General features: G+C 39.2%; 2 protein-coding genes across 2 annotated transcripts; one reads left to right on the forward strand and one right to left on the reverse strand.

The window, feature by feature from the left end:
• Position 1: 1 nt before the first annotated feature.
• Positions 2-2,451, forward strand: znf830 (zinc finger protein 830). Its single transcript, XM_046407434.1, has one exon. It carries the CDS (start codon positions 133-135, stop codon positions 1,156-1,158), a length of 1,026 nt encoding a protein of 341 aa, XP_046263390.1. The 5' UTR covers positions 2-132; the 3' UTR covers positions 1,159-2,451.
• Positions 1,453-8,946, reverse strand: efcab14 (EF-hand calcium binding domain 14). The gene is made up of 9 exons (XM_046407433.1): positions 8,162-8,946; positions 7,356-7,504; positions 7,052-7,197; positions 5,957-6,055; positions 5,713-5,820; positions 4,266-4,418; positions 3,742-3,850; positions 3,522-3,653; positions 1,453-2,981 (listed from the first exon to the last, which is right to left on the reverse strand). Exons 1-9 carry the CDS (start codon positions 8,335-8,337, stop codon positions 2,803-2,805), a joined length of 1,251 nt encoding a protein of 416 aa, XP_046263389.1. The 5' UTR covers positions 8,338-8,946; the 3' UTR covers positions 1,453-2,802.
• Between the last annotated feature and the right edge of the window lie 5,270 nt (positions 8,947-14,216).

The following is a 14,216-nucleotide window of genomic DNA, read 5'->3' on the forward strand; positions in this document are numbered from 1 at the left end:
ATCTCGTGAGATTACTCCAAAACCCAGTTTGAACGCGAGTTCGCGCGGTTTACGTCACTTTCATGAGACGCATTTTTACTTCATTGCAAGCTAAGTTAGTCAGCTAGCTAACAAGCTGCGTTGTTTTCAAGAATGGCAACCTCTAAGAAGGGGAAGAAAGTTGTAAATCAAGAGGAACTCCGGCGCTTGATGAGGGAAAAACAAAGGCAAACATCAGATAAAAAACGCATCGAGTCTCCTTTTGCTAAATACAACAGTCTTGGGCACCTCAGTTGTGTCCTGTGCAATGTGCAGGTGAAGTCCGAACTACTGTGGCCAACTCATGTTCTTGGAAAACCTCACAAAGAGAAAGTTGCCGAGCTGAAAGGAGCAAAGGGTCAACCAGCCACACAACAAAGTCATCCACTGAAGAGAAAAGCACCGGACAACGATGACGCTGACGGGAAAAAGACGAAACCCTCGTCGGATGCGGGTCAGTCTGCCTCAGAGCTGCCAAGAGATTTCTTTGAGAATCGCAGTGAAGTCAAAGTGGTTTCTACTCAAAAGTCTGCAGGTCTCAGTCTGTTGGCTGGAGTTTACGACGAGGACGGTGATGAAGAAGATGCTGAAGAGGCAGGAACTTCAAATGTCCCCCAACAGGCTGACTCCGCGGGACTACCAGCTGATTTCTTTGACAGCTCCGTCCCATCCACACCTGCAATTTCTCATTCAGGATCCATCATAAAAGCAGACGTTCAGGAGAAAATCACAGAAAAGAAAGATAACACCGCCGAAGCACTGCCCGAGGGCTTCTTCGACGATCCTGTAAGAGATGCCAAAGTGCGCAACGTCGACGCACCCAAAGATCAAATGGACAAGGAGTGGGAAGAGTTTCAAAAGGAGATACGACAGGTGAACACAAAATCAGAGGCCATCGTGGCGGAGGACGACGAGGAGGGCCGTCTTGAACGTCAGATTGACGAAATTGATGAACAAATTGAGTGTTACAAGAGAGTTGAAATATTGAGAGACAAGCGGGATGTAGTGAAGAGCAAGCACCTGCCCAAAAAGGATGAACATATGGGGAAAGATGACAGCAACGACGAGGAAGAAGAGGATGAAGAGGAGCTTTTGGGGCTTTTGTCCCGGGACTGGAGGGCTAAAGGGGCTCTGGCCTGAGTGTCTCCACAGCTTTTGGAACTGTGAGAAAGAAGTAATACTTGACTGGTTTCAGTTTTGTCCAGGATGGTGATAAAACAGGCCTTAAATCGGGATTGTTTTGGTTAAAGTCTGTCAATCCAGCAGTTGTAAATAAGTTTATGAAAAGATCATCACCATCTCTTTTTGTATGTTCCAGACTGGATTAAATGTGATAAGTTTTGTGTAACAACCGTGTAAAACATTTTTGTTTAGTGCCACTGAAAGATACGGTTTCTCGTTTCACTGGCTTAAAAAGACCAGATGGACCACAAATCAAACTTTGAATTGTGTTTATTCATTGGTGCTCACACAAAAACACATTCATAAAACCCCCCATGTACAGTAGCAGCATGGATCCAAAAATCTGTCATAATGGCCAAAGCTGTTACATTTTGATCTCAAGTAACCATTATCCTGCAAAAAGATGTAGTCGACTATGTTAAGTTTATAAATAACTGGTTCATGTTACATTATAAGCAACATGCAAAGCACAACAGAATTATTTTTTTTAAAAAATGTACAACGTTTAGATTAAGACAAGTAAAGTTTTACCAACCCTACCCCCTTCACAAGATACCGGAAATGTGGGAATACATTTGAACCATTTTTACAGAATACAACAATGTCTCAGTATGACAAATCTGTAAATACATCATTATTAGGCCCATAAAATGGAATAAAATGAATCAAGTAAAGAGAGATGTCAGTGCTTATTATACTACCTGTTACACATTGTAAGCTAGGTGTGCCTTCTGCCTACTGCAACTTTAAACAAGCAATAGCGATATCATTTTTTTATTGCTACATATGCCGCAAGAGTTACTGTCTCAAAATTCTTTCTGAATTAAGTGTTCTTAGCCCTTCAAAACTTGTAGAACTGAAAATTGCAAAAATAAAGCACAGGTGGACTAAACACAATCATAATGTAGCAATGGACTTAAGATAAATGAGGGGGAAAAAATACTGAAACTTCATTTAGCTTAGAAAGGAGCACACCAAAGTCCTGCTCTTCAGCCTGTGAATGCTCGACTGTGTGTCTCAGTGAAGGAATCTGTCTAAAAAGAACAAAACGACTCACAAAAACATTGTATTTCTAGTAGTCATTTGTAAACATTCATAACATTGTATCTCAGGTACTATAAATAAGGTTAAGGTGAGTTGTACCAGATGTTTGTTGGGTGGAGACATCTGCAATAGACTGACAACTGCAGCCTCCAGACAAAAATGTTACATGAACATGAGACAGACTAGTTGAAAACAAACTAACTAACACAGGTGCAGCAAAAAAAAAAAACAGGATTCAAAATAATTCACAACACTTATTTCCATGGCTTCTTTCTTAATACCCATGGAATTTGCTAAAATAAGAGCTGAATATTTTGTGTACAGGTGCTCAAATGGATCAACTTTAAAATTTAAGCTCATGTTTCGTGGAAGAGTGTATTGCAATAGACCAGGTAGCGAGTAGTGAGTAGGGGGCATGCCAGCGCCACTGTTCCACAATCAGTATGATGAATATTCAGTTCACAAAAGTGCAGTAGTTACAGAGAGGGCTGGGATCTCCGAACCCCCTAACTCCACTGCATATTCCAATACTGTTCACTGCTGTCAATGATAATGCACTCACAAACCTACAGCAGCTCTCAGCTCCTTTAGGGAGTACCTCTGGTTTCCGTCATTGTCAAAACATGCCATGGTACGAGCACTGGGAGTTGATGTTCCAAGTACTTTACTCAGGCTATGGTAAGTCAGTCCCAGTGAATTATGTTCGACTCCTGTCTGATGGAAGATGTTTTCCAAGTCTGTGAAAAACATAGTTTTATTCAGAAACATGCTAAAAAAATAGGTCTGCCTATAAAGGACACTTCAGCTAGAAAATACAATTATTTTCTTCCTTTGTTGAGAATTGATACCACTCTCATGTCTGTTCATTAAATGTGAATCTACAGCTCTGCTGCTGGTTTAGCACAAAGGCTGGAAATGAAGGAAACAGCAAGCCTGTCTTTGTGTAAAGTAAAAGAAATCCTGGCCACAGATCTAAAACTCACCAATGAAGACATAATATCTCATTTGTTTGCCTGTACAAAAAATGAAGTGTGCAAGCGACAAGTTTAAGGTTTTGCAGGGTGTTGTGTGCCAAGTTTTTGTTGAACAAAGTCCTTTTATCACTGAGGTTGCCAGGCAACCAATGGAGACTAATATATCACAGGCTCATATTTACTGGACAAACACGAGTGGTTTAGATCTTAATCTCGACAAGAAAGCAAATTTGCGAATTTCTCGAAAAGTCAAAGTATTTCTTCACTGAATGCTGAGACACAAAACTGAATTGTGTTGTGCACCTTTCAGAGAAGCGACACCAGGGAGGAGCACACTCTTTGGACATCTTGGCTCAGCATTTCTCTTAGAGCGGTTTGGAGTTGAGAAACGTGGACGTCTGCTCATCTGAGGCTCTGTCAGTGGCGTGGACATGTCTGTGAAAATAAAGCAGAAAAATTACTAAAATTTTGAAATAAGGTGGGAAAAAAACACAGAAATAAACTGCTTTATTTGACACTACACCTTGTACATCCCCAGGTGTTGCTTTGGTTTCACTAGTTTCATTCACCGTCTTGGTTACTGGACTTTCACTGGTGACCGGAAGCTGAGCTGCTGTGTCATTGGCCTTTGACTGGAAAGCAGATGGAAGAAGAAACAAAAAATGCATCAAGTTGTTTTTTACCCTGTTGGCTAATGATTCCCAACTAGGGCATTTCTGTTTCTGTTGCTTGGGCATATGTGGAAAGAATGTATAATTCATTCATCTAACTTGAAAAAAGAGAAAAAACAATCTCATTTAAAAAAAAGAAAGATTTTATGGCACCTGAATATGACATTTTGGGAAGGCTTGAAAACTTGCAAGTAAGTAGATGCATTAAAACAGCTAGTTAACAGTTAGCAAAAAATAATGGACACTGGCTCAAGTAGAAAATAGAAATAATGGCTAATGACTAAAATAGTTTGCTAAACGTAGGTTGATCACAATGCCACAAACACAAAACTTTTACAAGACAGAAATGAAGCATTGAAAACCTCATATTACTCACACGTTGGACTGCCCCCTTCTCTAATGACAACACTCTCTGGTGAAGATCTGCAACCATAGAGAGAAGATTGTGGATCTGCTCTTCAGCCTGTGTATGGTGGAGCTCCTCCGTTTTATTAGCCTCACTCACTGCTTTTCTCAGGTCTGTTATATCCTATGACAAAAGGGGAAAAAAGTGAAACAACTTGCAGTTTACTGTTAGACAAGATTTCTACAACTTTCAAAGACTCGTGACCATCAAGTTTCAAAGACAAAAGCACGAACAGTCGTGAATAGAAAGAAAAAAGGTTTAAATGTGTGATCCAGATAAGCAGGAAGGGTCCATCTCAAAATCCAAAGTCACAAAACTGTGTAGGTCTCAGCCCTTTATCATTGTATAAATCACTCTATAAAAATATATAAAAGAATATGTTTGTTTACTGATTCTCTTTTCCCGTCCTATTTTGCTTTAACAAAAATAAAGTGGAGAAAATATTCTGCAGTTGTCTTTGACCTACTTTTCTTGGCAAACTAAAGCATCTAAGCTCCCAAAATAGATTGGCACTTGTTTCATGTATTATGAATGACAACACAACGCATGGATCCGAGAAATGACAGGACCTTCTTAACCCAGCAACTCTTCCGACGTAAGCCTGACAAGAACTGAGAAACATTTACACGTGTTGGGTATACAAAAAAACAAATTAATCTGGCAGTGGCAAAGTTCGCTGCTGCTTCTAGATTGGATTCATGCCACAGTTAAGCAGATAAACTGACATTTCATCAGCAAAATCGTCTTGACCACGTGTAAGTAGAGTTGCTCTATTCTGAGTGAAACAAATATGAAAAAGCATCACTGCAGCTAGGAAGATGTAGGTATGTAGATGTAGGTACGGAGATGTAGTACATTAGACATGGCGCACTAAGTTATTCAACTAATTCACTTAAACACAATACGCTGTTAAGTCAATTTATGTAACCCCTCTCCACCATACATTCATACGTAAATAATAAATGAGAAAAGCAGCCTCTGGCAATACTTGCTGTTAGTGTAGAGATGTAAATAAACAAAAAAAAACCCAAAAAAACAAAAACAAAAAAAAACCCCAATACAAAACCAAGCTGTCACATAAAATAAGCAAAATCCTACTTTGACTTTGACTCCTGAATAATCCATCGACTTCACTGTGGGATACTAGAACTTGCAGCCTTACACTATCTACAGTGTGAAGGAACACGGCTTCAGATTTTCTGTGCTGTTTGCCAGCTGGCCAAAATGAGGAATACAAGATTAAAATTAAGCCAACAAACTTGTGCGACTGAAAGCCTACACAGTCATCTCGAAGTAAGCATGAAAATTTTCTATTTGAAGTCGTTAGAAGAGACATTTAGGACTGCAAAATGCTGATGTCCTGTTTAATCTGAATGTGTTATCATACCAACTGTCAAAATAAATGGCTTGAATTTACCATTGTCTTCTTCAAGTCGTCATCTTTCTTCTGATTTTCAAGAGCAGCCTGCATAGTCTTTACATCATGCTGCACACTTGTTAGCGTGCTGCCAATAGTAGCAACACTCTGGAAAAAAAAAAATCACTCTGCAAGGTCAGTTATTATTAAATAGTATAAGAAAATTAATACTAAAAGATTCATAACCTAAAGATATGAAGTCATAAATGTTTTAACTTTCTATTTAATTTCACTTTACTTTTACCTTTTGAAGCTCTTCAACTGTTGTGGGAAGACTGATTAAATCAGCAGCTGATTTCAAGTTGACCTTTAAATGGTTTACGGCAGAGTCCAGCAAACTGATCTGCAGCAGTAAAATGACACAACATGCTCAGTTACATCTCCGAGGTAGAATTACTAACCTATTTAGCTACAGAATTACTAACCTATTTAGCTACTTAAGTTTTCTATTTCAAATTGATGAACTCAAATTTAAGACTACAGGAGGTGTAGAGTAAAAATACTGTGCATTTTACTTAAGTTTGCAAACATAAGTTAAGACAGAATTTTATTTGTCCCAAGGGAAACTGTACTGCAGCAGTACAAAGTAGGTATTAAAAGGCTGAAATACTATACAGCATGTGAAGTAGAAGATCATGTTAAACTGTCAAAGTCACTGTATCACCAACTCTAATCGTCATTTCAAAATAAAAAAAATAATACTCTCATTCAAAAACAGTGAGTAAAATTGCATCACAAATTTTTACCACTATAAACCCCATTAATCACATAAATTGCAGTTTACATTCATTCTGTCCCAAATTATATACAATATGTAATGACTGATAGAGAGCTTTGTCTTGTGGTGCAATTAAACCCCCCCTAAACTCAACACCAAAATCCAATCAGATCATTCTTTAAAGCAAGTGAAGAGTTGTTCCGAATCCGAAAGATATTAACTCAAGCAAGTCATGAGATATCGCTTTCATGAGAATGTGATGGCTGTGAGGGCTATCCCCATATAGTGCTGAAACATAAAAAACGTACACTTGCTCAGCTAGTATTCTAATTGCTGAAAGGCAAGAAGACTTGCTTTACCACACTTATATGATATTGTTATTGCATCACATGAAAACCACACTACTTACACTTTCACATTTGATTCTTACTTTGCACAGCATTAGGTTACATTAAGTTACATTACATTAGTAACAGGAACTGTCATGAACAAACATGTACTGCAATCAACTTGTCATACTTCAGCTAACTCAAGTTCTAGATACTCAAGAGCTCTGGTTACTGTGTGGTAGTGTGAATGTTAAGGTGGGTTCAAAGCCTCTAAGAGATGAAAACAACTGACCTTTCTGTTCATTTCTGTTAGATTAGACCAAAGTTTGCTCAACCCCTTGGCCCCGTTTTCAATGTCATCAAACTTTCTCTCCTTGTTTTTCAGGTCCTCACTTAGTTTTGGTATTTCACTTGATGACACCTTCTGACTGGATTCCACTGTCATAAAAACATAACAATAAGTTCATAGTAAGATTAACAAAAAAAAACAGTGCGTGACTTGGATATAACAGTTTTAGGTTTCCAAAGGGCAGTGAGCTCTTTATAGTCATCAAGGGGAGTATGTGTGTGTGTGTTTTTGTGACAGTAAGTCTTACTGTTGTGGAGTTTTTCTTTCAGTGTGTCAAGATCTTCTTTCAGAGCAATCTGCATCCATATGAGTCCAGCACAGGCCATAACGCAGGCAGCTAGTATGATGAACAGAAACAAGGGGTAGCACACGCTGCAGCACTGCGCATAGCTTCTTCTGTAAAGAGAAGAAACATGATCATGTTAGACATTATAACCGCACTGCCTCTTTTCATTATTTATGAAGGAGATATTTTGAGAAAACTGCTTGCCATGTCATGGGAATTACAAGGATTACTGGTAAACACTGATGCTTCAACATATGGGCTGCTACATACTATATCATCATATCATTCTCAAGATACATGAACTATTGATTATTACTATTTCTAATTTGACTGATATTTTGGCTTCTAAAAAAAAAAATCCTGACCATCTTCTAGCATGCAAGATGTATTGTGCTTTAAACTGAGCACAGGAGAAAAGAAAGTGGGTCGATGGCAATTTTTATATTTTACTTTCTTTTAATCTCTACACAATTATTATTCTATACTGCAGTCAACAATATACTCAAAATTTTAGATTTGTCATTGCAATTATTTAAAATGTTGAAATCACATAGTTGAAGTGTAGTGGCTGTTGTTAAAACCAGTGTTCTTGTCTTCAACCTTCAAATATAACTAGCTTACTTTTACTTGATATCGTGTAGTTAATTTAAATTTGATTTGAAAATGTAATAACAATGCTATGCCGCAAATTACTGACGTTACTGAGTAAAAACACAACCATACTTTATCTTACATGACAACAAAATGTTACTGAAACGATCACTCACTTCCCAAAGTTAGCTCCACTGCTTAGATTGCTGAACTCGTCGTCGTCCGAGCTGGACTCGGACTCTGAGTCAGGCGGCTCGGTTCGGAGAAGCCGGTGACCAGATCCCTTTTTGGTCTTCTTTCTCTTACTGTCTCCAAGACCGATCAAAGCATTTAACTCCTTCCTCTTCTTCATCTTCTTCTGAGGGGTCAGCGGACCCGCTGAGCCCGATTTAAACCCGACTAAATCCAAAGTTTTGTCCAGTTTGGTAGATGTTGTTGTTTGCGTAGCACCTCAGCTAACTTAATGCTCTCTTGCTAGCTTGAATTTCAAGGATGCTAACGGATATAAACACACATTGGACTTTGTCGGCCGACTGCCTTGTTGAAGGTTACACCTAGTACACAGCAGTGTTCAACTTTTAATCCGCGTTACGTTACCCTCACGAAGAACTTTCTTTAAAATAACTTTTTCTAACGTTAGTAGCTGCCAGGTAATCACATAACGCTACGGCAAGTTAGCTAACTCGGCTAGCATCTGGTACCTTGCTAACACTACCGTATGCTAACAACGACAGGCTATCGTTGCTATGCCTTCACATCGCCTCGGTGATGTTTAAAAACACCTACCCCGCCGTAACCCACTCTACAAACAACACTGCAAAAAGTATTTAAACTGATAAACAAAGTAAAACCTACGTATCATAAAATCAAAATATGAAGCAATATATTTCCAGCGATCTGTCTTGCTGCCAGTATTGTTTGGGCAGGGCGTTCAAGTAACCTCACAGTTGATTGGTTCAAGGAGCAGCAACAACTTCCTCTGCTCTGTTCTGTCAGGGAGCGAGAGAGAGCAACGCGGAAAATGAAACGGCGATGTTATCTATACTTACATATCAGTAAAACACGTATTGAATTAGCCTGAAATAACTGTCAGGACAGTTGACAAACTGCTAGTTCCGAGCCAGTTTCTGTGTCAGTTTTATTTTATTTCGAGGTCCCAGTGAAACAATCCAAATGCAAATTTCCTATTTGCAATATTTGTTTATAATTTGTGGACCGATGAGCAAAACCGAAACTACTTAATGTTATTATACCAGCGATTTTATCTTACTCGGTAGATTTTCCATGGACAAATAACCCTAAAGATTAAGCAGTCATCTGATTTACTGTCTACCTATCACTGTCTACCTCACCCACTGCACTGTCTACCTCACCCACTTGCACTATACTCCACCCTGCACTACCTCACTTTGAACTACCTCCAGTAAAGTATTTATTTCACTTATTTGATTTTGTGTTACCTTATTCTAATTTATTTTTATTATTTTTTATTTTTTTATTTTTTATTTTATTTTATTCTTCAATTATATGTTACTGTTATGTTCTATGTATGCACCAATCACCAAGACAAATTCCTAGTAATGTGAAACCTCTTCACTTACATGGCAATAAAGTCTTTTCTGATTCTGATTCTGATTCTGATTTTTTTTAATCATTATTTTTCCTGTACATTTGTACAGCATATTGTTCTATCTACAGGTTATCCCTTTGTAATCTTTTTTGTTATGTTTTGGTGTTTATACATTATTTTCAAGAGAGCAACACCTTCTATGAAACAAAATTTAATTTTTTGTTTCAATTCGCCTTTCCCAGCAGGGGTCTGCAAGAAATCAGCTGACCTGGGGCGCTATTGGGCTGACCCAGCAAGAGGCATAGACTGAGCAGAAGCAGGGTTGCTGCAGACTGGCCTTTAGCTCTTTTTCATTGAAAATGGACTCCCACTGGCCTGCTTTTGGCTTCGAAAATATGTTCCTTTCTGTGCCTGGACCCCCATACTACCACAGTACAATACTAATAACAATGACACTGAATGAAAATCTCCACACTGGACCAATTTACAAACGCACAAAGGAACTGAGATGCTCCTCAGCATCTCAGTGTGAGTGTTGTTATTGAGTTTCAAGTGCTGAGGCCCACTGCTGATGCTTTATTATCCTCAGAAAAGAATCTCTCAAGGCAATGCTTGTCAGTTCACCATAATAGTATGATACCACCCACTCAAATACGAAGCTAAGGTTTATTGTAGCTTAGTCAGACTGTGTCTGCCCTGTTATTTAAGTGCCTTAATCTGGGAGGCAGCTACTGTTTTGTTTTGAACACATTTACTGTGAATCCAGCAGTATCATGTAGATAGCGGAGCAAAATTCAATCAGTGGCTCCTCTGCACTGAGAACACCTGGTGAGGGGGACAAGTATCATGCTGAGGGCCTGCGCCGACCCCCACCAGCACAAGGCTGCAAATCAAAGCATCAGAGGTGTTTCATCTCTCGAGTGGTGTCTCACTTTTTCATCCAGGGTTAAGACTGAAAGGATGACACTTCAACTTATGGCTCCTCACATCTACAGCCATGAGGTAGGGAACATCGGGCATTAGAAGCCTACGCCTCTGATTACTACAAAACACTTGTTTTCGCACTTTGTTCACAGCAGGGTTTCTCATATTCTCACCAGGGGTGATTCCTGCAACTGTTGGGCAAGGAGCTGCCTTGGGTGCTGACAGAGAATGTAAATAGTGGTGGCATGATAGGAAATACTGAATAGAATGGACTGATAATTGAAGGCTTTCATCTGACATGACAGACTGTGTGAATACAGATTATCATCAGTTGGAAGCAGGGCTGTGGTTAGAATACCAATTTCTCTCACCAGGCATTTTTTTCCATTTATTTAGAATTTTTCAAACATTATGTTGGATGACTCAACTAGCTGACATGAGAATTTTGTCGTGAAATACATGACTGGCTGACAGATGAGATGGGAGCCACATGGTGTTTAGAACTGTGACACATGCTTGAACTTACGAAGTCCTATCTCTGACAGTAGCCATCCGATGCAGATATTATTTGCAGAAAAGCTTCAGCTGGGTTCAGCTTTCATTATTCCTTGTTGAACTCTTTATTATGTTACTAAAGGTCATCAATACATATTTTTTAAGTACGGTACCTTCTTACTACCCTGATGCATACCCAGAAGCTTAACGTAAGCTCTTTATTGGCTGGCAAAACAGTTGACCAGAAAAGGCTTTGTAGCTGAGATTAAGAACAGGGATGTCTCTTTATCTTTTTTCTATATAGCAACCCAGCTACATGTATGAAAAATAGTAACAGAGCTATGGCAACAAGTTGTAGAGTTGTTGTGAATCAACTTACAGAAATAAATGGTTATTAGGCTGTACTTAAGTAAAGCATTTTTCTAGTCTGACCGACCACTGAAAGTGGTGTTACAAGACAAGCCAGCATTCAACCGTACAATCGTAAACTTGTGGCAGAGGATAATGTGCATGGTGCAGCCTGCTCATCAGGGGCCATAACCGTTCACTTGAACACTCACATATTGAAGGAGGAGCCAATGGGATTCAATACATTGACCTGTAGACTCCGGGGGCCAGGGATAGCCGCCCCAGTAGTCAGTTGGATTGGTTCCTTATAAACATTGCTTTCTCTATGCAGTTTTGTCTGCCACTGGGCATAAAATCGGAGTAAAAAAGAAAGACCGAAGGGCAGTACAGTCAGACTGGTGGCCATTTCCATCTGAATGAATCCAAACCTGATCACACATGGGGCGTTGTTTGCAAATGTCAGTCAAATCTGATAAAACCACACAGCCCTGATGGAGCAGATTAGCTAAGTTTTCATGTGTCAGACTCAAAATAAATAACGCTTTCCCCAAAACTTATTTCTTCATGAATATTTGTCGTTAATGAGAAATATTTAAGATTTTCAAGAAACAAGTGTTTAGGGGCTTTAATGCTGCTGTGAGAATAATGAGACGCTGAATCAGTTTGTATGTTTTTGTTATGTGATGAATATTTATTTTATATTGAATTAATTATTTAGACCACTCAATCTGTGTTGTGTGATTTCTCCAACCACTTTGGTGTAGGGAAGTCAATCATGTATCAGCAGCATATTTAGAACATGATACATTTGCTGTGGCTGACACCAGCAATGTGACATGAGAGTAGAGTGAACCAAAGAAAAAAACAGTTGTCAAAGCTAAGATTGATCTGTAGCGTTTCAGTGACCCCATCCCACATGTCTTGTGTCAGTCAGCCTCTGATAGAGTACAAAAGGGAATCAGCAGGGGGCAATGTTCTCACATCACACAATCCCAGACATGCAGCATGAAGGCAACACTTGACTCAAGGACAGAGGAGCTTAGAATCACTGGCTTGGCTCAGTCTAATGGAAGCAGTGCAACAATTTTTCAGATCCACACATTCTAATTTTTATGTTTTAACATCAGCTGCAGTATCCTGTGCAGAGGACATAGAACTGTAAAGGGCTTTTACACCTAAATATTTTACACTTTACCGACATTAGGCACATACATTCACAGTCAGCTGTGTTTCGGCAGCAAAATGCATTTGAGATCATGTAATCATTAATAATTAATGCGATCGTAACATTTGCCAATGTGGGCTGCCTGGAAATAATTTTAGTGTGAAAGCATAGACGAGAGAGGGAGATGACAGTCTGACTATTTGCAGCTTTCATTGTTACTCTCTCAGAGTAAAAGTGTGTCCATTAAATGCCTTAAAGGTACGAAGCACATGTCGTAGACAGGAAAATAATGATTTAGAAATACATTTTCTGTCAGACATCACACTGTAGCAGCACTTAAATGTAGAGGCCGCCACTGCAGTGATACAGCAAGATCTGAAATCATCTGAAATGGATAAAAGGGAATAGATTAATATATTACACAAATGAAAGGGGTGAGAGACGGGGAAAAATCAGACAGGGAGCATTTTCTTTGATTGAAATTTTGTGGAAAGTTCAAACCGTATGTGCAGTAAATTAAGAGCTGCAGCAGTTTATTGTTTATCATAAATCTGTTGCTCCTCGAATCACTCGTAAACATGTTTGTGTAAATCAACATTTAAGATCAGTACTTTTAATAAAGCAGCTGTACTGACAGATTTGACATATTGTGTAATACAGCTGAATAAAATGAATATCAGACATTTTAAATTCAGTGAGATTTAAGGATTGGTTTCACAGACAGGCAACCAAAGTCTCTTTTTCACTGTATTAGACCAGGATCAGTTTAATCCATGTCTGTGAAATAGGCCCTTCATTTTTCCTGGTAATATCTTCGGTGCACAAGGTATCTTCTTTTTTGGGTTTTTCTGTTATTTGCTGAGGAGAAGGAGGGGAAAAAGAGACAATTCAAATTACTAATCACTTTTTTCACATTTTGAAATGGTTTCAAGCAAGGTTACTGATTTGCAGCACAGTCAAAAGAGGGCAGAGGAAGGAAAAAAAGCTCAACAGATGAAGAATAAAAGAGCCAAACAGAGGAGGAAGAAGTAAAGCAGTTGACATGTAAAGGAAATGAAGAAATGGGGGCAAGAAGGGGCGCAGAGTATCTGAGGGGGGAAGAACTCATTGAAGTTTTGCTGATTTGATTAAAAACTGTTTATGTGAGTAATTAAACCATGACCGAGGCAAAATTGATTTTTTGATGCCAGCCTATGTGCAGACTGACTTTTGGAGAAGACATTTCAATTCAGTTCAATTTAGTTTATTTGTATAGCGCCGGGTTCGCCACAAAATTTATCTCATGACACTTCCCAGTACGGGCAGGTCTAGACCAAACTCTTTAGTCTACAGAGAGACCCAGCATTACCCCATGAGCAAGCACTTGGCGAGAGTGGTGAGGAAAAACTGCCTTGTAGGAGGCAGAAACCTCGGCGCAGACCCCGGCTCTATGTGGGCGGCCATGTGAGCGTGAGAGAAAACACAGTCAGAGACACCTAGCAAGGAATAATAGTAGAGTACTGGAAAAATGAAAAACAGTAATAACGTTAATAGTAGTACTAGCAGCAGTAATAATGTGGAAATATGACTAAATGAATAGCTGTCTGGGTCAAGCAGGACCACAGCAGGAAGTCTAACTACGATCCATGGGAGCCTGAGAGACGGGAAAGCACAAAGACTCACGACTCAAAGAAGTCCAGGTAGTGACATGCATTAATGGAGCACGAATATGTACGGAAGGAAAGTTAGA

This window comes from Scatophagus argus, chromosome 13 (assembly GCF_020382885.2).
Source record: "Scatophagus argus isolate fScaArg1 chromosome 13, fScaArg1.pri, whole genome shotgun sequence".
Classification (NCBI taxonomy): domain Eukaryota; kingdom Metazoa; phylum Chordata; class Actinopteri; family Scatophagidae; genus Scatophagus; species Scatophagus argus.

Bases quoted from the DNA above. Each gene is read 5' to 3' on its own strand.
- znf830 (XM_046407434.1), top strand. From the start codon at position 133: ATGGCAACCTCTAAGAAGGGGAAGAAAGTTGTAAATCAAGAGGAACTC.
- efcab14 (XM_046407433.1), bottom strand. From the start codon at position 8,337: ATGAAGAAGAGGAAGGAGTTAAATGCTTTGATCGGTCTTGGAGACAGT. The intron at 7,505-8,161 runs GTGAGTGATCGT...TTCTCTTTACAG, and splicing joins AGTGGAGCTAACTTTGGGAA to AAGAAGCTATGCGCAGTGCT. The intron at 7,198-7,355 runs GTAAGACTTACT...TTTTTATGACAG, and splicing joins GAAAGAAAAACTCCACAACA to TGGAATCCAGTCAGAAGGTG.